The sequence below is a fragment of the Rhineura floridana genome, chromosome 18 (assembly GCF_030035675.1).
Source record: "Rhineura floridana isolate rRhiFlo1 chromosome 18, rRhiFlo1.hap2, whole genome shotgun sequence".
Lineage (NCBI taxonomy): Eukaryota > Metazoa > Chordata > Lepidosauria > Squamata > Rhineuridae > Rhineura > Rhineura floridana.
In genome coordinates, this window is record NC_084497.1 from 6,859,631 (window position 1) to 6,879,003 (window position 19,373).

Consider the following 19,373-nt stretch of genomic DNA (forward strand, 5'->3'; position numbering starts at 1 on the left):
TTCCTGCATTGAGCAGGGGGTTGGACTTGATGGCCTTACAGGACCCTTCCAAATCTATTTATTTTATTTATTTATTATTTTATTTATACCCCACCCTTCCTTCCAGCAGGAGCCCAGGGTGGCAAACAGAAACAGTAAAAACACTTTAAAACATCATAAAAAGACCTTAAAATACATTAAAACAAAACAACGTTAAAACTCTACTATTCTATGATAATGTAGCTGCTCCTCAATCTCAGTGTCGCCCTTATTAGGACTGAAAAGTGAAGAGGATCGGGGCAAGGCTAGCATGAGTTGGCTTCGCCTCTCACTGGCTCCGGCTCCACCTACTGTTTGGGTGCCCTGCCTTCTGCCCCACCACTCCCAACTGGGACCAGCCACCACTGTTTGTACCCCAACCTGATCTCAGGGCAACGTACATTGGTGACGATTGCCCCTCTGGGTCCTGATAAAAGCAACAGCCCCCCTGCAAGGTGGGCTAGGCTCTGACAGCGACTGGTCCAAGGTCACCTGGGTGAACTTCGGAAGCCGATGGGCGATGCGAGCTCAGGTCCCCTGAAGCCCAAGCAAACAGAGGCAGTGCTGCTGCCTGAATTGCTGGGCTCTCCTTTGGGAACCAGTGACAGACTGGCTTCAGGGATGCACCTATGGATTCCACTGAGTCAGATGACCATTGGTAGCAGCTGTCCTGGATTTCAGGCAGGGGACATTCACAGCCTTCCCTGGAGATGGCAGCGGAGGTTGGATCTGGGACCTTCTGCAGGCCCAGGAGGTGCTATGGCCCTTCTCTGGGGCGTGGCAACAAGACTGTCCTCAGGGCTGTGGCCTCGAGGGGGGGCATGGCTATGGGGGCCTTCCCTATGAGCGCCTGCCCTTCAAGATTTAAGACCCGAGTATTACCCGAGGCCATTTAGTGAAGGCCATAGGACAACGAAACCAATGACCTAGAGAGGTGGTGGGCTCTTGGATACTGGAGGCCTTCAAGAGGCAGCTGGACAGCTATCTGTCGGGAATGCTTTGATTTGGATTCCTGCATTGAGCAGGGGGTTGGGCTTGATGGCCTTACAAGCCCCTTCCAACTCTACTATTCTATGAAGGGCAGAGGAGTAGGGTGCCAGCAGAGCCTTCTATGAGGCTGCCCCCCAATAATCTTTCCTTAGAACAATGTGCCATAGAAATCCCATTCAAAGCCTTCCTCAACCTTCTGCTGTACAGAGTTTTTCCTTTTAAGAGATTCTCTCTTTCCTTGCATCACTGGGCCTTGGATTTCACCCCCACATTCCTGAATTTTCTTTTTGGGAACCCACCCATTCATCAAGCACCCTAGGAGCACCTTTGGGAGCCCGCGGGGGTGTGTGCGGAGTGAGTAGTTCGAAAGCGATTCTTCAAGAGCCCCTCCCGTCTCTCATATTAGCGCTGCCAGACGCCTCCAACCCCCCCTCCGTGAAAGGGGCGGGGAAAGGGGCGGAGTCTAGCCGCTCAGGCAGGCAGGCAGGGAGGGAGGAGGAAGCGAGCGAGGCCGGTCATGGGTGCTGTTGGAACCGCGCAAAACCCAGAGTGGGAGGGCGAAGATGTGAGGCTTCTCTCTCCCTCCCTCCTCTACTCTCTCCGGATTTTCTTTGCAAAAGGGGAGGGGGGGAGAAAGGAGAGAGCAAGGTGATGGTGTGCGACTGTTCCTTTCCACTGCTGAGCAAAATCATCATCAATCTGTTTTGGGTGGTTTTTTTTTAAGAGGAGCATTAAATAGGGCTCTGTTATACCCCTCTCTGGAATCTGATTTTATAAGTAGCCTTCCAGCAGCAAAACAGATAATTATTGTTAGCCTTTAAAGAGAAAAAAAGGGGTGGGGCGTTCCAGGAAAAGTGAGGTGTTTTCTCACTCTTCCCCCCCACTACTTTTTCCTCTGCCCCGTTCCGCCAGTTTCCAACCCCCTCCTTATTAAGATCCCCTCTGTGTGACTATCTAGAGTCAATAAGCATCCCTCCATCAACATCAGTTCCACAGCCCGCCCTCTCTCTCTCTCTTTCCCTCTCCCTCTCTCTCTCTAACCCGGGAAGGATTTGTCTTTCATCCCCCCCCATGTAAGCCAGCAACTAAGCAACCCCGAAGATTTTTTTAAAGGGGGGGTTAAGGGGGAAAAGCCACCACCTCCCCCACTTTACATCTGGGGAGGGCGCCAGCGTGGTGGGTCCTTCATCCTAACTGGGACCTTAAAAGATGCCGACCCAACCAAAGAAGGCTCCTGAGAGATGATCCACAAACGCTGCAAGATCGCTCTTGTGTTTTGGTTTTTTTTAAAACCGTCCTCCATAAATTAAAAAAAAAAACTTGGTGGGACCTTAAACAACAACAACAACAAGCCCCTTCTCCCTCCGGCTCCCACCTTGACTTCCTGTTGGCATCAAGTCGCTCTGCCGCTCTGGTCAATTTCGTTTGGGTGATGGTAAGTTTCATGTCAGTTTCCAATCTTTCTTTCCCCCCCCCGGTTTACTCGATGGGGTGTGGCGTGGGGGGGGGAAGGAAGAATGGGGGGCAGGAGAAGTTGATGGGTTTCTTGGACGGGAGAGGCGGGAGAGAAAAGTCTAAGGCAGGTGGGTTAAGGGGGAAAGTGTGTGCTTGTGCGGGGGTGTGTGAGTTCTGTTAGAAGCCAAACAGAAAGACCAAAGATGTGGCAGGGTGGGGGTGGAAACAGAGTATATACATAAAAAGGGCACTTGTCTGGATGGGGGGGGGAGGATGCCCCATTCTCAAACAGTTGCCCCGATTCGGAAAGTAGCTTTTTTGTCGTAGTGCCCTGTCTAGCTAAAGACACCCCCCTCACACCTCATGCCCGCCCTTGGTGCAAAGTGTCAGACTTTAATTCGTGGGGGGGCAGGGAGGGGGGACTTAAGAGAAAGAGGAGGAGGCTCGTCAAACGCTATAAAGTCTGCGGAGTGTCCCTACCTCTCCAAAACCTGGTGCGCTTTTACGCATGGATTTGGGGAGGGGGAGAAAATGCGTAAGATTCTGCGGAGGAGGGGGGGAGTATGGCAATCCTCCCCCCGCCTTCTCTCTCTCTCTCTCTCTGTCTCTGTCTCTTGGCAGCCAGCTCAGGAAAGGGTAGATGTAGCGGAAAATGGCCGCTCCGGAGAAGGGGGCGGGGAAGGAAAGCTGGCAAGCTGAACTTGAACATGACGCCTAGCGGAGAGACGGAGAGCGGGGCGCCGGGGCTTCTCCGGGCGCCGCTCCTGCCAGCGTTGGCGCGATCCAGGCTTTAGCTGAAAAGCCACTCTTCCCCCCTTCCTTCACCCCCAACCTTGGAAAGATCCAAGCAAGAACTCCCCCTCCCTCCCTTCCCCCTCCCTTCTCTCTCTCGCCATCCTGCGCGTAAAAATTAACTGTCTCTCTGGCTAAGCGAGCTGGGCCCTGCGGCAGACGCACAAGGCCGCTTCGTCAGCAGGAAGATCCCGAGTGGACGGGAAAGAGAAACACACAAACATACACCCCGCCTGGGCTGCAGCCTTTGCAGCAGATACCCCCTACCGCAAAAAAAATAAAAATAAAAAAAAAATCCTTCTCGCCATTCAACCTTTGCCCTCTTCCGTCCATTTTCCTCCTCGCACCCAACCCCCCCAAAGCCGATTTCAAGTCTAAAAATAGATTTCTCTCATTCTCGCCCCCCCTTTAAGAGGGTGCTTTAGCTTTCTAGAGCCGCCTCCTGCCTTCTTCTAAGGACACTTACTCGGGAGTAAAGTCGTTTCCAGTTCAAAGGAGATTCCACCCCCCACCCCCCAACAAGGCTCTTTCCTCTTTGCCGGGAATCTTGATCGCGTGGAATAATCGTCCGATTAATGCCGATCACTTTTTAATCCACCTCTCCCCCTTCCAGCGCTGCTTTCTACAGGTTTAGTTGCGCTCTGGCGCGTGTTTTTTTTACTCCAGAGTAAAGCCCTGGCGCTCAATGGGACTCCCTCCCGTAGGTAAAAGAGCGTATGGAATCGCGCCCGAGGGCTCTGCAACCCCCGACCTGTTTTACTCAGGAGTTAGGTTCACTGCGGCCAATGGGGGCTTACTCCCAGGTAAACGTGTGCGTCGGACTTGCCACCCTAACTCCGGAGTAAGCAGCAGAACTTACAACCAGGAAGGAGGCAATCCTCTACCCGCTTACCTGGGAGTAAACCCATTGAAGTCTATGGGACTTACTTCTGAGTAGACATGATAGCGTTCAGAACTTTCTTTCCAACATTGTCGACTTCAAGGTTGACGTTGCAACGCGCCCGCCCTGGGGCGTCATTTGAAACCAGTAGGGCTTTACTCCCGAGTAAAACCGTGTCAGTAACTCTTTTCACGGGGGGAGTTTCCCATTCTACAGAAGTTTGGAGGTGATTTCCCCCCTCCCTGCCCGATTAAAAACAACTCCTGACCTTGTTCAGTGAGTAAGCCTCGTTGAACTGAATGAGGTTTACTTCTGAGTAGACGCGCCTAGGGTGGCGCTGTTAAGTTTACCAAGGAGAAAAGTACTGCAGTCTGTCAGAACGGCACCCCCGCCGCATTTTTTCCAAATGCACCCCATTTTTTTCGAGGTGCCTCAATTAAATCCCGTCCTAACAGGCCACCCCCAAACTCTGGGTGTTTGACGAGGTTCTTTCCGACACCAACACACACATACACACCGCCGGGATTTGGCGAAGCGGTGTCGCTTTAGCGTCAACGCACAAACAACTATTTTCAAAGATTCGAATTGCGTGTAAACACCCCCAAAATCTGAAACCGAGGAGAGGAGGGATTATTGTAAGCGGGGCTCTGGGGGTGGGTGGGATATAGAATTGACTTTTAGAGAGGGAGCTAAGCGTGTCGAAATCCCCCCCCATGCCAAATTACTTCGTAGAGTGTGCAATAAAGAGTAATAACTGTAGCCGCTTATAAGGAAAGGCTGTAGGGGAAAAAATAAGAGTATACTTTAATATGCATCATCGTTATGGTTTACTTGTGAGCCGCCTTTCCATAGTAATTATGCTCAAGGCGGCTCACAGCATGGAAAAAAGCCCTGCGCAATTCAGGCGGTGACAAACAGAAATGCAAATCGTCGAACAGTAAGTTGAAGAAAACATCTCGAAATACGCAATAAATTGAAACAATAGCCTTGTAATTCATTTATTTTATTTATTATTTTATTTATACCCCACCCTTCCTTCCAGCAGGAGCCCAGGGCGGCAATAATAAACTCCAACTACAGGATACAAGAAAATAATCCCAATCAGGGCGAAAATAACTGACCTCCAGAATTAAATATTGGCCCCAGCAAACGCCCCCACAGCCCACAGTCAAGATGGTCTCGGTGAAATTCCCCACCCCTTCCTCCTCTCCAATGCATGCACACCACTAGGAGGCACTGTCTGGGGTGTCTAGAAAGATCAGCCCCCCCCCCATAGTTGGATAGATAGTCGCGTGAATGGTGGTTGTCTGAATGCGGGCCTACACCTCCTAAACAGCAGATGAGGTGGTGGGCCTGTGTTTGAGGCTGTGCCTTTTCAGACTTCCAAAACGGGGCTCCTAAGGCCCAATGAAGGCTCCTCCCAGCCAACAGCTAATCTCCTGCATATAGAAATCTAGCTGGGCAGGCATCTGTGTTCATTTGCTGCAAAAAGGGCAAAGGGTCTTGTGGGACACCTTAAATACTGTCAGGCTGATTGAGACAGACGCCTTGCAGGCGACTTCAGGTGGAAAGAATAGTTGTAAGAGCCTAACTTCCTCCCTTCCTTGCTACTTTTCAGCATGCAAGGTGTTGGCTTCAGTTTTTGTATAGAGGAACGCTCCGTCTGGTTGCACAAACCGTGCGCCACTTCACCTGCTAGGAAAGATCTTGTTCTGCAGTACCTTTTTCCTTTCCTCCATTCCTCGTCTCCTCTGTCACCGCCCTGTTTTCCCCTTTGACAGCAGAATTATGGATCAATTCTTAATAAAGCGTGCGTGTGTAAATTGCATCTTCCCATTTTTTCCCGTGCAAACACCGCTGAACCCGATTGATCAATAAACAGATGGTACTTGTGTGTTGTCCTTATGGACTGATTAAATTTGTCTAGAGCCGCTTTTCACTGAAGAGTGACTCATTTTTATTTTTTAATTTTTATTTGTAATTGATGTGGGCCCAGCAAGCCCCTGGTCCTCACTATGACCTCATTTAAAGATTCCTACGAATTAGTATTATTGGTATTGCTTTTTCCGCCGAGTAGACGGGGATTCAAGGGCTCGTGTATTATTACCTCCACGCAGGCCTTTAAATTCCCACAAGGCAGTTAGGACCCAGGCTTTCAGGAGTTTCAAACCCCCGTTTGCTATTTGCTTAAGAGTGCGACGTTAAATCATGCGTCTTTTGATGCGTAACAGCGAGTCGGGTTATGAAGCCCTTTCAATAGAACCCTCCCCTCCCCCTTAAACTCCCTCCCCTTTCACTTCCTTTGATTTTATTTTGCTCCCAACTTCTGGCTGTGTCTGGAAAAAGAGTTTTGTGGCTTTGGAAAGTTAGGAGTCAAGCTCATTTTCTTCTCTTGCTGCAGTCTATGCCTTCTAGAAAGGCAGTCAAGAGTTGGGCCGGGGTGGGGTTTTTTTTGGGGGGGGGAGAGGAAGGAGCAACCTCTACCATCCCCGTCAGACAACCGCACTCTCTCCCAGTTTTCAATATGTGTGTGGGCGGGGGGGGGGGCTGAAATTGACGAAGAAGGGAAATAGGTCTGGTAGGAAATTGACGAAGGAATAGGTTTTGTGGAGGTGAAACTGGCGAGCCTCAACCTCGCCTCTTTATGGGATTGCTGCTTGCCATATTGGTGTGTTGGGTGTGTGTGTTGCCTTGGCAGGTAACACACACCCTACTCCAAGATCTAGGAAAAAATTAATCCAGGAACTCTCGGGGAATATTAGAAGAGGGATGCCCTATCTTATATATTTCCCGCCCGTGTCTCGAGAAATTAGTTGCTCCTAAAGTTGGCAGTCCTTTGCTGACTTGAGCACATGGCCTCGTGAAAGGTCTCCCTTTCCAAAAGGTGACGGGTCTCCTTGATTCGGCGGCAGGCTCTTTGAGGAAGTCTCTGTTGTGTGGCTTTTTTTTGTATTCGTCTACCACTCTCTCTGCCTTTCCAGAATCTGCTAGAGGGGAAATGATTTCACTTTCAATTTTGGGATGGGGAATCTGGAGATCTCGAAAACCCGTCAACACCGCCTCCCATCCCACGATTCCTAATTATTCCTCCTCCGCCCCCAACAGAAAACACATTAACGGTTCTGTGTATATCTACTTAGCAGTAAGTCCCACTGAACTCAATGGGGGTTTGCTCTCGGGAGGGTGGCTATATAACTGTGGTCCTGGAGCACTTAACTGGGGGACTCCCACTGACCCCAGTAGGATGTCCTTCTGAATAGGCATCCACTGGATTGCGCTGGAAGGCGGCGATTCTGCGCGCCTCTCCTTACCTGGGGGTCAGCCCCTTTGAACTCAGTGGGACTTCTGAATAAGCAAGCCTAGGGTTATGTTGAACAACATCATTTTTTAAAGACAACATCTCCAAAATGTCCCTGTTGCTGCTGTTAACAACAGGAGCGTGTTCTTGGTTTTGCTTACCAAATATATTTCTGTCGATCTCCCCCTCTCCCAAGATGGGAAAGTTGTTAAGTTCTCTGGTGAGAGTGAAAAGGAGAAAGTTATTTGATGATATGCTGAAGTTATATATATATATATATATATATATATATATATTCTTTAATTATATCTTTGAGCAGCAGGCGATTGTGTGCGTGTTTCAGTCTGGTTTTGGGAAGCTGCCGGTGGGTGAGCGTCTGCTTTGCTTCCTAAATTTGGGGCGGGGGGGGGGAAAGGCCGATCGCAATGATATTAAAAAGGAGCGGGGCGTTTTCAGGAGATAGACTAGCGTGCCAACTGCTCTTTCCAAGAGCGTGGCCTTTTGGAAAGACTTTATGTATTCCTGCTAGTCTCCTCTCCCCACTCACTTCTAACTCCTAGTGAAGTAGCTACCCACCCCCTCAGACGGAAAGTGCGTGGGGGATCCTGAATCGGAAGATTTGGAGGTCGATTCCTGCATCGCTTCTTTTTTTTTTTTAAAAAAAACCCATTCCTTTCTCTTTTAGCATAATTAGATTTCCCTCTTCTTTTGCCGGCTCCTCTGAGATTTTAGCTGTTTCTTGGAGCGTGTTTGGGACCTCTACAAATCTGGATATTTTTTACCGTTTATCCAATTCCAGCCCCTGCTCTTTTATTTTACATTCCCTTCTGGAGGACATTTGGGATTTTTTCCCTCTCTCCTTCCTTCGGTTTGGTTCATTTGGAAGTTTATTTTTTTTCCAATCTAAATTTTCAGGATTGTTGGCTTTATAGCATATAAGCTTCCCGAAGGGGATCTTGTCTTTCCGATTTTTTTCTTCCTAAAATGTTTTTTTTGGGGGGGGACAGGGCTCCCTATTTCCCTCCTCTTCTTCGCTGGGATGTTGGTAGAGCAATTTTTTTAAAAAAGATTTACTTTTTTAGGGTGTGGCTCAAACGCCAACCTATCTCCTTTAAATAAATAAAAATGAGATCTTTGATTTCTGAACTTTTCCTCGTTTCCCCAAGATATATTGACCGAGACAACTCTTTTTTTTTTTTTTTAAGACACAGGCATTTTTTCGCAGCGAGCCCTTAAGTGAGCCCCATTGAGTTAAATGGGACGCTCATTCCCAGAGACCCGTGTGTGGGGGACTGCAGCATATACAGTAGCGTAGTGGCGAATTCAGAAGTGCAGGGTCCCTTCATGATAGTCACAACCATGTTCCCCTTTTTTGCTGTGGGTCTGAGAATGAGATCCTTGTTGGGCTAGAAAGCGTGAACAGCAGATGTCCGTACGAGCCAATCGGCATGAAAGAGGAGCGTGTTAGCTACTGAGAAGAGTCTTCTCTGCGGTTCACTCGCCACCTTTCACTCCGATTGCTTCCTTGCCCTCTCCTGCTGATTGAAACCATGGTAGTAGACTCTTCTCAGCGGCTAACGCACTCCCCTTCCACGCTGATTCGTTTGTCAGGTGCTGGAGACATTGGGACCCTTCTCCCAACAAAGTAAGGGGTCTGAGACCCCCCCGACACCCTAGACCACTACACCCCTGAGCCTATCTGGTAGTATTAACCTAGCAGTGCTACAGTGCAGCTCGTCTGTTTTGCCGGAGATGTTGAGCCCCAGGCTAACTCCGGCCAAATATTCAAATGCTCACCGTCAGCCTGGGGCGTGGGACTCCCTTTCTATTTCCAATTTATTTGAAAAGTTGGATTCCCCCCCCCTCTCTTTTTTTTTAAAAAAGCGTCTCTTTTGGTGGAGGGGTCTCCCCCTCCCCTTCCTGGTCCCACCCCCCTCCGTTGGGCTCCCTCCCCCTGGCCGTCTCCTCCCCTCCCCCGCAACGATCCCTCGCCAGGAGAGAGAGAGAGAGAGAGAGGAAAACTGTTCCAGCCGCCGAAATGACTCAGTAACTTTTACGCTTGGATCTGCTTTTTCAAACCTCTCTCTCCCTCCGCCCCCCCCCAACAACTCCGCAACGGCTCGCTCCGCTACAGCTCAGAGATGTATTCCTCACCTCTCTGCCTCGCTCAGGTAATTAAGGCCTCTTCTTCCCCCCCCACCCCGCACCCGTCTCTTTTCCAACCCACCCTCCCTTTTGCGTTGCTTTTTAAAAAAAAATCTGTTTCCTCTTTGCAGCTAGATTTTTTTTAACATGGATGGAATCATTGCTTTAAAAAAAAAGAAAAGAAATCCTTTTCCTCCCTTCGCTTCCCCCCCCCGCACCCCCCATCGGGATTCCTTTTCTGTCTGGAGGGGAAAAATAGTTTTGTCCATTGCAGAAAATGGGGGGGGGGGAGAGCGAGCGAGCAGGCTTTGAATTCTGCTGTTTGTGGCTGAGCTTGCAAAAGGCGTCAGAGCTTTCTCTGTAACATCCCCCCCTCGCACGCGCGCGCGCACACACACACACACTCCACTTTGCAGGTCGATTATCATTCCTGCTAATGAGTTTCTCTGCCCGTCTTCACGACCCCCTTGCTCCAAAAACTGTTATTGGCCGGAGTTAGCCTGGGGCTCAACATCTCCTGCAAAAACTGTTATTCTCTTCCTGCGGTGTGCATGGGGGAGGCGAGATCTTGATGAGCGTGATTGGGGGGGGGCGCATCCCCCCTTCTGAATTCTGAATTAGACAACTTGGTGACAGTTTGAGAATTAGTGGCGTTCGCTATCCGGTGCACAAGACAACCAATTCCACCCTGGGTGGGTGCAGTGAGCGATTGGCGGTTAGGTTTTTGGAAAGGGGGGGTTGATTAACAGCAGCCGTATTTTTCCTGAAGGTCTGTTCAGTGTCCCCAAGTTTTGATAAGTTAGGTTTGCACAGAGAGGGAGCGGTGTGAACATTTCTAGGAGAACGCTGGCCTCTTGAGCACATGAGCTTTGTGCCCCGTGTTCTGTGCAGAGATGCATAGGGGCATTTTGGTATATGGGCTCTGCGCGTGCAAGACATGTTGAGAGCTTTGCCAGCCCTCCCAGAAATGCCAAACTCTGTCCCAGTCTGCTGGCGACCTGAGTGTGAAAATGTGCCATGTGCAGATGCCGTAGGCCCTGTGCGTGTGCGTGGGGGCCATCCTGCATTAAAGGTTGTGCCAGAAAGCCATTGGCATGAGCACATGTGTGTGAAAATGAGTGTGTGTGGGCCTTTGCAAAAAAAAAAGAAAAGTGAGTGTGTCAGAAGCAAGTGTCTCTGGCTGTGCCGCTCATGTATCGGATGGAGCCATAGTGTCCATGTGGGCCTGCTTTCCAAGTATTTGTGCAAGTGTGTGTGTGTGTGTGTGTGTGTGAATGATTGGGTGCCGTTGAGGTGTGCGGCCCTGTCTCTCCACGGCCATTCCATCTGTGGGGTTTGTGTGAGAGTCATAGATTAATCCATGATAGTTCTGTCTCTGTGCAAGTCCATGAAATATTCACACGCCATGCTGTATATTTCATGGGAAAGTCTTTGGCGGGATGGGGCTCTCTAAACTGGGCATCGAGGGCATTTGGAGTGAACACATCCCCCCCAAATGTCTGTTAATTTTGGGGGACCGTTTACTTATATTCTAGGACGAGAGGCCCCGTATTGTGAATTCCAGCACAGTGATAAAATACACATCAGCGTGACCTTAGCCAGGAGATTGTATGTATGCTATCGCAATGTACGCACAAGACTTTCCGGTGTGTTGCTGCAGGTGTGTTGTGTTACAGGTCACGGGTGTCTGCGCTATACACAGCACACTTGGTTGTCGGTTGTCCATCTGCTGACTGAGGGTGTCACAAGCCACTGTCGGTACTTGCAGGCACCCTTTTACAGGAGCAAATGTTCTCTCTCTTGACAGGGCTAGCTAGAGAATCTTCCATTTTTGATCCGCATGGTGTGCGTGTGTTGTTGTTTTTTGCCTAGCATAATGTGTGTGTTGCCTTCTGTTGTTAAGGGTCAAATATGTGTGCAGGCTTTTCAGACTTGCGTAGCATAACTCTGGAGTTTCTGTGGCTGAGTCCCTTGAATGGGATAGGCCTGTGTTTATTCTCTCTCTGTCTCTCTGATCGATTCTTGATATTTTATTTAATTATTGAACACTAAGGCTCTCTTGGATCTCGTATAACTATCTCTTTGCTGGAAACTAAGGGTGATCCCTCTGCAGAGAAGGTATCTCCTGAAGGGGATTCTTGCGAGAAACGTTGCCAGATCCTTTTCAGTCAGGGCCGTGGACAGCAATTGTTAAAAATATATAAGAGTGTGTGCAAGAGAGATTACAAATCTAGGGTTTTTTTCCGGGGGAGGGGAAGCATTTAAATTAGGGGACCCCAAACATAGAGGGCCAGTATTGTCAGCTGTTGTCAAAAGCTTTGGCCAAGCTTCAATATTCAGTGACCAGTATTCTGAACCCCCTGTTTAAAAGAAATGGAAAGAATTAAGAAATGCTTCTTGAAAGCTTTGGGAATTAGTTCTTCAGTCTGGTCAATTACTTCTAACTCCTTTTTGTTGCTCTTAAACTCCTGGGATTTGAAGTCCTGTCCTGGAGATCTAGTATAGTTTCTGATCTCGAAACCACTGTTCTGAGTTCTCGGATGTAAAAAGAAAAATGAAAGTGGACACCTTGGTTTAAATCTTGGATCAAATGGGTGAAGGCCTGTGAAAAACATCAGCCGGCTCTTCCAGCATTTTCAAAACTCTCCTCTGTTGAAACAATTGCGGTTGTGCTGCAAGAGTGACAGGTTTGTTACTATTGTTTAAAAAGGCTTTTTTTTTGGTTCAAAATACCTGTCCACAGGGGAGGCTGCTTGCTGCAACCCTGTATGATTTATTGCTCTTGCTGGGGGAATGGGATGGATAATTTTGCATCAGGTGTGAGTGGGTTCATTCCATCATTCCTACTACAGAAACGGAATAGGCTGCTCCACTCAGAAGAGGTTGCCCATTGTAACTCTGCATGAGTCACTGCTCTGGACTTGATTCTTTTCCAATGGAAGGTGCACTCAGAACTCTGAACATGAGCAGAGTGACTGAGCTGTAGTGACCGCACTCTCCCCCCTTCTCAAAAGGGAAGGAATACTTCTTTTTAAAAAAAATTCTGATTCTAACGTTCAAGGAAACTATGCCTGCAATTTTAGGTTGGGGAACACTGAACCAAACCGGACACTTCTTATGCACTGTCTTGCCACCAGCGCCACCACTTTAAACCCCTGCATCCATATTTATCAAATATATATATTTAACATTCATATCCTACCTTTCCTTCAAGGAGCTCACAGTGGTGTACATGGCTCTTCTCCATTTTATCTGCCCAACAACCCTGTGAGGTAGGTTAGGCTGAGTCACAGTGACTGGCCCAAGCTGAGCTTTGTGGCTGAGTGGGGATTCGAACCCTGGTCTCCCAGGTCATCATTGCCCAACACTCTAACCATTACACCACATTGGTTCTTAACTGAGCGGGGGGCATATTTGAAAAAGACATATTTTTCTTTTGCAAGCAAAATCACAGGCTTAAATTTGAAATGCAGGGGTGCTCTGTGAACTGGTCTTCACTGCAGTTGCCCTCAGACCTGCGAGGACCAGCACACAGGGAGAGCCAGCGATGGCTGCCAACTTGGATAGCTTCAAAAAGAATTAAGCAAATTCGTGGAGGTGTATAAGTCTATCTATGGCTGCTGTCCATGGTTATATTACCCCTCTGCTGCTGCAGGCAGTACAGGGGTGTAGTCGTCCAGGATCTCAGGGGGTCTTAGACCCTTTATATTTTTGGGAGCAGGGTCCCTATGTCTCTAGCATCCTATGAGCCAATCAGCACAAAAGGGGATGGTGTTAGCCACTGAGAAGAGTCTTCTAACCTGCTTCCTTGTCCTTTCCTGCTGATGGGAGCCCATCGGAGTGAAATGAGGTGAGTCAGCAGTGAAGAAGACTCTTCTCAGTAGCTAACACTCTCCTTTTCCATGCTGATTGGCTCCTAGGGATGGCTGCTGTTGTGAGAGGAGGCATTAACAAGGGTCTCATTCTCCTCCCCACAGTGAAAAGGGGGGAGGTAGCGTGACTATGACTATCACGAAGTTGCCACTGTTGAGCTCAGGTCTTGCTTGGGGACTTCCCATTGGGGCATCCGGTTGACCACTGTGACAATTGGGTGCTGGACTTGGCCTGATCCAACAGAACTTTTTTTGGGTTCTTGTATAGAAAGGACCACACAGTTTGATGGTGGAGCACCCAGTGCCTGCTGAAGGCTTGAGATATAGTCCCCATAGAAGGTGATGAGAGATGGGTCTCTTGGCCTCACCAGACTCGGAATTGGGGGGGTGAGGACCAAATTCACACAGCAAGGTGAACCTCCTTGGTGTTCGCTTTCCACAACAATTCACAAATTGAAACACAGGCACCTTTCAAAACGGGCACTACTCTGAACGTTGCCAATGCCGTTCTCCAGCCAAACAGGGCACCCCCAAAAATGCCTGCACGAGAGGATAGTGTGGAGAGAAGCAAATGCGTGAGTGAAAGTAATGGAAAAACGTGCCTTGCGTTAGGAGAAATTGCTTGCGAGAATGTACGCGTTAGTCAAAAACGGCATGTGAAAGTGTTTTTATTGGGGGAAATTAGTACTGAAATGCTGGCGTATTTCCATTTTTTACATTTTTGTTTTTTGCGAAGGGGAGGGAGTTGCAAATCGCAGCCAAACCATGGAGAACGGAATTTGAGAGTGGAAAATTGATAAACAGAGAGGGTTTAAAAAATGACAGATCCGTCTCTCCGTATTCAGCCCTGCCGGTTGAAGCCGGGGCAGGCGAGGGGACAGCAATGGATTGGTTTGGTCTAAAGCACTTATTTGGCGCTACAAATGTTACCCCCATTTTGCAGACGAGGGCACTGAGGCTGAGAATGGTGACGTGGCTTACCCAAGGCCCACGCGGAGAGTCAATGGAGCAGGTGGGACTGAAATGCAGGCTCATGAGCAAAGCACCTGCCCATTGGGTCATGCTCCTTCTAGACCTGTTGCATGATACCCCCTCCCCCCCTAAAGAGAACAAACTTTAAGAACTCTGTGATGGTTAATAAATGAGGTCTCCTATTTTGGAGCCTAGGGTGGGGTTCTTGTGAGTTCCAAGCCTGTTCTTCTGTGCTGGGAAAGAGGGAGAGCCTCGGAACATATGCAGAGTGCATTGGGTGTGCTGAGGGCTCTTCCTTCTTCTCTCCCAAAAGGAAAGGAATGCTTCACATGAGCATACACTGCACCTTTGAAGCACATCCCCCTCCGTCCAAAAAGATTTCTGGGAACTGTAGTTTAAGGGTGCTGGGAATTATAGCTCTGGGAGGGCTAAGTTACAGTTCCCAGGATTCTTTGGGGGTGAGGGAAATGGGCTTTAAAGGTATGATGTGTTCTCTCTTTCATATAGTAGGTAATCCTGCTGAGAGAATTTGTTCATTCCATCTGCAGTTTTTATAAGTACTTGTATTTTATATATATATTGATATATATATATATATATATATATATATATATATATATATATATATATATATATATATATATATATATTGATATATATATATATATATATATATTGATCTACAGCCTGACTTAATTTAAGGCAAATTAAAAAAAAAAGAATTAATCTGGCCATTTTACCTATCTAAGTGTTCTGCTGTGATATCAATAGTAAAATGGGTTCCTGAGCAGGAGCAGAGTGTTTTCCCTCATCTCAGGCCCTAGATCAGACAGTTGTTTTCTCAAGAACCTCTGGCTTCTCTTAATTTTCCTTAAGCACTGTGTTCAGGTCTTCACATATTCCAAGATTCTGCAGAAACACTGCAGAGTTTGGTGCTGGCCACAGAGTTCTGCACACACAAAATATCAGTTTATTATTAATATTTTTAAAAGCAAGTTCCTAGACCTTAAGATTGCAAGAAAAGGCTTGGAAGTGTGTGGGTTAGCAATGTGGAACAGGAGAGTTTAGGAGAGATTTTAGAGAACCAGGGAGGGAGGGCACCCATGCCTTTTATATCTGTTTTAATTAGTCTTTTTAAAAAATGTCTCTATGGGAAAATGAATATTTTCAAAAGATGCTTTCAACATTAAAGTTGCTGTTTTGTGACTATTATATTTTTATTGCATAAGCTGCTTTCAGAATGATATTTGGTGTCGAAGGTGTGGAATGTAAAATATTAGAAATAATAAAGCAAGTTCCTAGCCCCTAAGATGGCAGTAAGAGGCCTGAAACTGTTTGGGTCAATGTCCAGAGCTTGCAATGAGTTAAGAGAGGTCTTGAGGGTACTTGTGTTTCGTACATCAGTAGTGATTTTGCTGTGTTTCCCCATCCCATCTTTTATGGGAAATTGATTTTTTTTTTAAAAAAAGGTGTTTTAAAGGTGCTGTATGATTATAATTGTATTTTCTCTCATAAGCCACATTCAGAACACTATTTGGACTTGTAAATGTGGAAACATAATATCTTAGAAATAAAAAATCAAGTTTCTTGTCCCTATTATAGCAATAAGAGGTTAGAAGGTGTGGAATATAAAATCTCAGAAATACACAAATATGAATAAATTTAAAAAGGGAAGAGACATTATAGAGAGTTTCCAGATCCCCTCCAACCCCCCCAATCAGTTCCTCCCTGAGCATACACAGAGTGTCATTCCTCAACTGCCAAATAATTCAGGGTAGCTAGGTCATAGGAGATGCCATTTCTCTCTCTCTCTCTCTCTCTGTCCAGCATACAACTCTCCATTTAGAGATTTAAGCACTTGGCAGGGAGTTTGTGCAGACACAATTCTTGGGAGTGAACGCGACGCATCTCGGATTTGGGAACGTCCATATTCCTGGCAAAGCGGCGGCTTCTGTGGGCCGCTGATGCCACTGCAGCGTCGAGGAGTCCCCCAGCGTGATCCGGCAGGACACAAAAATAGCACTGGCAAACTGTGCGCCTCTCCTAGCCAGGACTTCAGAGTGACCTGCTTGATTTTTATCCAGGCCCTTGACGGCAGCGGAGATCTCTCTTCAGCTGTCTCTCACCACCCAAGGACTTCCCTCCCTCCCATCTGGACTCAGCCTTGCCATCCCTTCCATTGGTTTGCTTTTGGAAGTGATGGGACTTTTGTGTTTATGTTCTTTGCTTGTTCCTGTTTCCTAAGTTCCTGACAGCTGAATTTTGTTTGTTGGTTTGTCCTCTGGAAACAACACTGGGGGCACGCTCAGCTCACCGTAGCCCCCTGCTCCCTAACAGGGTACTTACCGGCTGGAGGTGGGCAGCCCTTGGCCTCATTTTGATGTGGGTGGCAAGGAGGGGGTGTCGCAGAGGAGGGCTGGCACAGAGAGATCTGTCAGGTTTGGTGCTGTCAGTTTCTAATTTTCCAATCTTAAATTCAGTCCTCCCCATTTCGGCAGCAATCTGCTATTATTTGTTTTAAAAGCCTCATGGAAATTGTGCCTCTTTTCAGTGCAAAATTTCTCCTAACAAGCACACTTTTGTAGAGTTTTGTGCCATCATATGATGCATTTTTTGCATGTTATGTTTCACCCACAGACTCATTTCTCTGAACCCTTTCCCCTAACACATGCATCTCTACAAACGTTGTTTGGTTGGGGAACTGCATTGCAAAATTCGAATCGGTGCGAATTTTGAAGGATGGTTGTGTTCTGGCTCTCGTCTGGCTTCGGAAAGTGCGAATTTGATAAATTTGGCTTGCAAGGAGAGTTGAGTCACATTTCTCCCCCCATCCTTGAAAGAGAAGGTGATGGAAGAGTGAGTGTATGAGATGGCATAGAGAGGGTGTAAGGATGCCCCACTCATTTTTGACTTCAGCCCCCACTTCACCTCCCCCCAGAGGAGGGACGTCCTTCACCCCTGTTTTAGCGCATGAATGGTATGAGGCCACCTCCTGTCCTTCTGCATGAGTTACTGTTCTGGGCATGCCTTCCTGATTGGAAGATTGGGGACTTATGCAGAGATGCTTTGAGCTTACCTGTTTAAATCTCAGATTCGTTTAATCTTCTTATGTGGGTCCTCCCCTCTCCACTTGCAGCACATGAAAGTATCCTAGCCTGGGCTTGAGATATGAAGCGAAATGTCGAGGAGGGGAAAGTTAATGAAGTCCCATCCTCCTTGGTTCCCCTCAATTTTAGCGCAGTCCTTCCCATGACTCTGTACAAAACAGTAGTGGAGGGGGCGTTTCAAAGTTAGAGGGGTCAAATCTGTCTAGCCCCCATCCCATAATGTCAGAACTGGTCCCAGTTTGGGATCCACTGTTGTATTCATAGGATTGCTTGTTCTATCTGCAAATCTGTTCCGAATTATTCCTCCCACCCCAGGGACTCAAAAGTGAGCCAGTTTAGATGAGCTCTTGGAGTCTCAGGCAAGGCTTGAACCAGGAGTGTATTTTGTCGGCGTTTTATGATTTGCCATTTCTCTAGGAAAAGAGGCCTTGACCAGGAGTGTAGTCGTCTGGGGTTGCAGGAGGGTCGTAAACCTGTTGCTTTTTTTTTTTTCCAAGAAAGGTCCCAGCCAGGGCCTTATGTACAAGCCAATCATCATGAAAGGAGAGCGTGTTAGCCACTGAGAAGAGTCCTTGTCCTTTCTTGCTGATTGGCGCCAATCAAAGTGAAAGGAGGTGAGTCGGCCGCTGAGAAGACTCTCCTCAGTAGCAAACACAGTGCTTCCCCTTTCTTGCTGATTGGCTCCTAAGGGTGTCTGTTGTAGTGGAGTTGGAGATGGCACGGAGAGTAAGAGAGATGAGGAAAAGGAGGCATGGCTGTGACTACCTTGAAGGGACCCTGCACTTCTGAATTTGCCACTGCACTACTGGCCTTGACACAATATCATCCATCCTGGTGCTGTGGTTGCCGGTGATCTCTTAGCCCAGGAATGAGGGACCTGCAGCCTTCCAGATGGCCTCAGACTCTAGCTCCCTTCAGCCCCAGTGGCTAGCATGGCCAGGGATGAAGAGAGTCAATCAACACCTGGAGGGCCCCACGGGGTCCCCAATCCCTGCTCTAAGAAACAGCATTCCCTCTTGCATGCAAGAGATGATGGAATGCCTCTCTTCAGAAGAAGCATTCCCTCCTGAGAGAGGGGAATGCCTCTTCTGAGATCAGGGATGGGAAAACCCTGTATCCCTCTGGATGTCCCTGGACTACAGCTCCCATCAGCCAGCATGTACAACGGTCAGGGATGATGGGCATTATGAGTCCTGCAGCGCTTGGAGGGCCTCCATGGCCTTGTCTGAGGCGGTCACGTTTTCCCAGTGGCCCCTAGGACCCTCTTATCAAGTGAAGCTGTGGGCTTAACTTGGGGGTCAAACGCATTGAAAAGGGGGGCTTTTTAGGCATACTTGGGGGAGGTGACCCTTGCAGCCTTTGGCATTGGGGCCCCAAATTTCTCTTTCCTCCCCCTCTCCTTTTTTAAAAAAAGTTTACTTTTCAGGATAGCTGGGTGCGTTGCAACATGCCCCACCTGTGAGACCCCCCCCCAAGCCATCTTCATGGGCTCAGTGGCGCAAATGTGCGCTTGTACATATAAATTGGTGTATGTGGATTTTTGTGACCGGCCCGCACCACAAGTACCTTAACAACTGGGAACGCCAACCCCTCTCTCATAATGCTAGAACTCGTGGACATTCAAAGAAGCTGAATGTTGGAAGTTTCAGGACAGACAAAAGGAAGTACTTCTTTACTCAGCGCATAGTTAAACTGTGGAATTTGCTCCCACAAGATGCAGTAATGGCCACCAGCTTGGATGGCTTTAAAAGAAGATTAGACAAATTCATGGAGGACAGGGCTATCAGTGGCTACTAGCCATGGTGGCTGTGCTCTGCCACTCTAGTCAGAGGCAGCATGCTTCT

General features: G+C 48.0%; 1 protein-coding gene across 4 annotated transcripts in view; it reads left to right on the top strand.

Annotated features, from left to right (window-relative positions):
* Window positions 1-1,543: 1,543 nt before the first annotated feature.
* NFIC (nuclear factor I C) overlaps window positions 1,544-19,373 on the top strand; it is a 145,199-nt gene continuing 127,369 nt past the window's right edge. For 3 of the 4 annotated variants that reach the window (XM_061601627.1, XM_061601632.1, XM_061601631.1), the window contains exon 1: window positions 9,430-9,604. In XM_061601627.1, the coding sequence (XP_061457611.1) occupies window positions 9,575-9,604 (30 nt within the window). In that variant the 5' untranslated portion in view covers window positions 9,430-9,574. Of the gene's footprint in view, window positions 2,444-9,429; window positions 9,605-19,373 lie in introns of those variants that run through there. The other variant, XM_061601629.1, reaches the window with a different exon arrangement.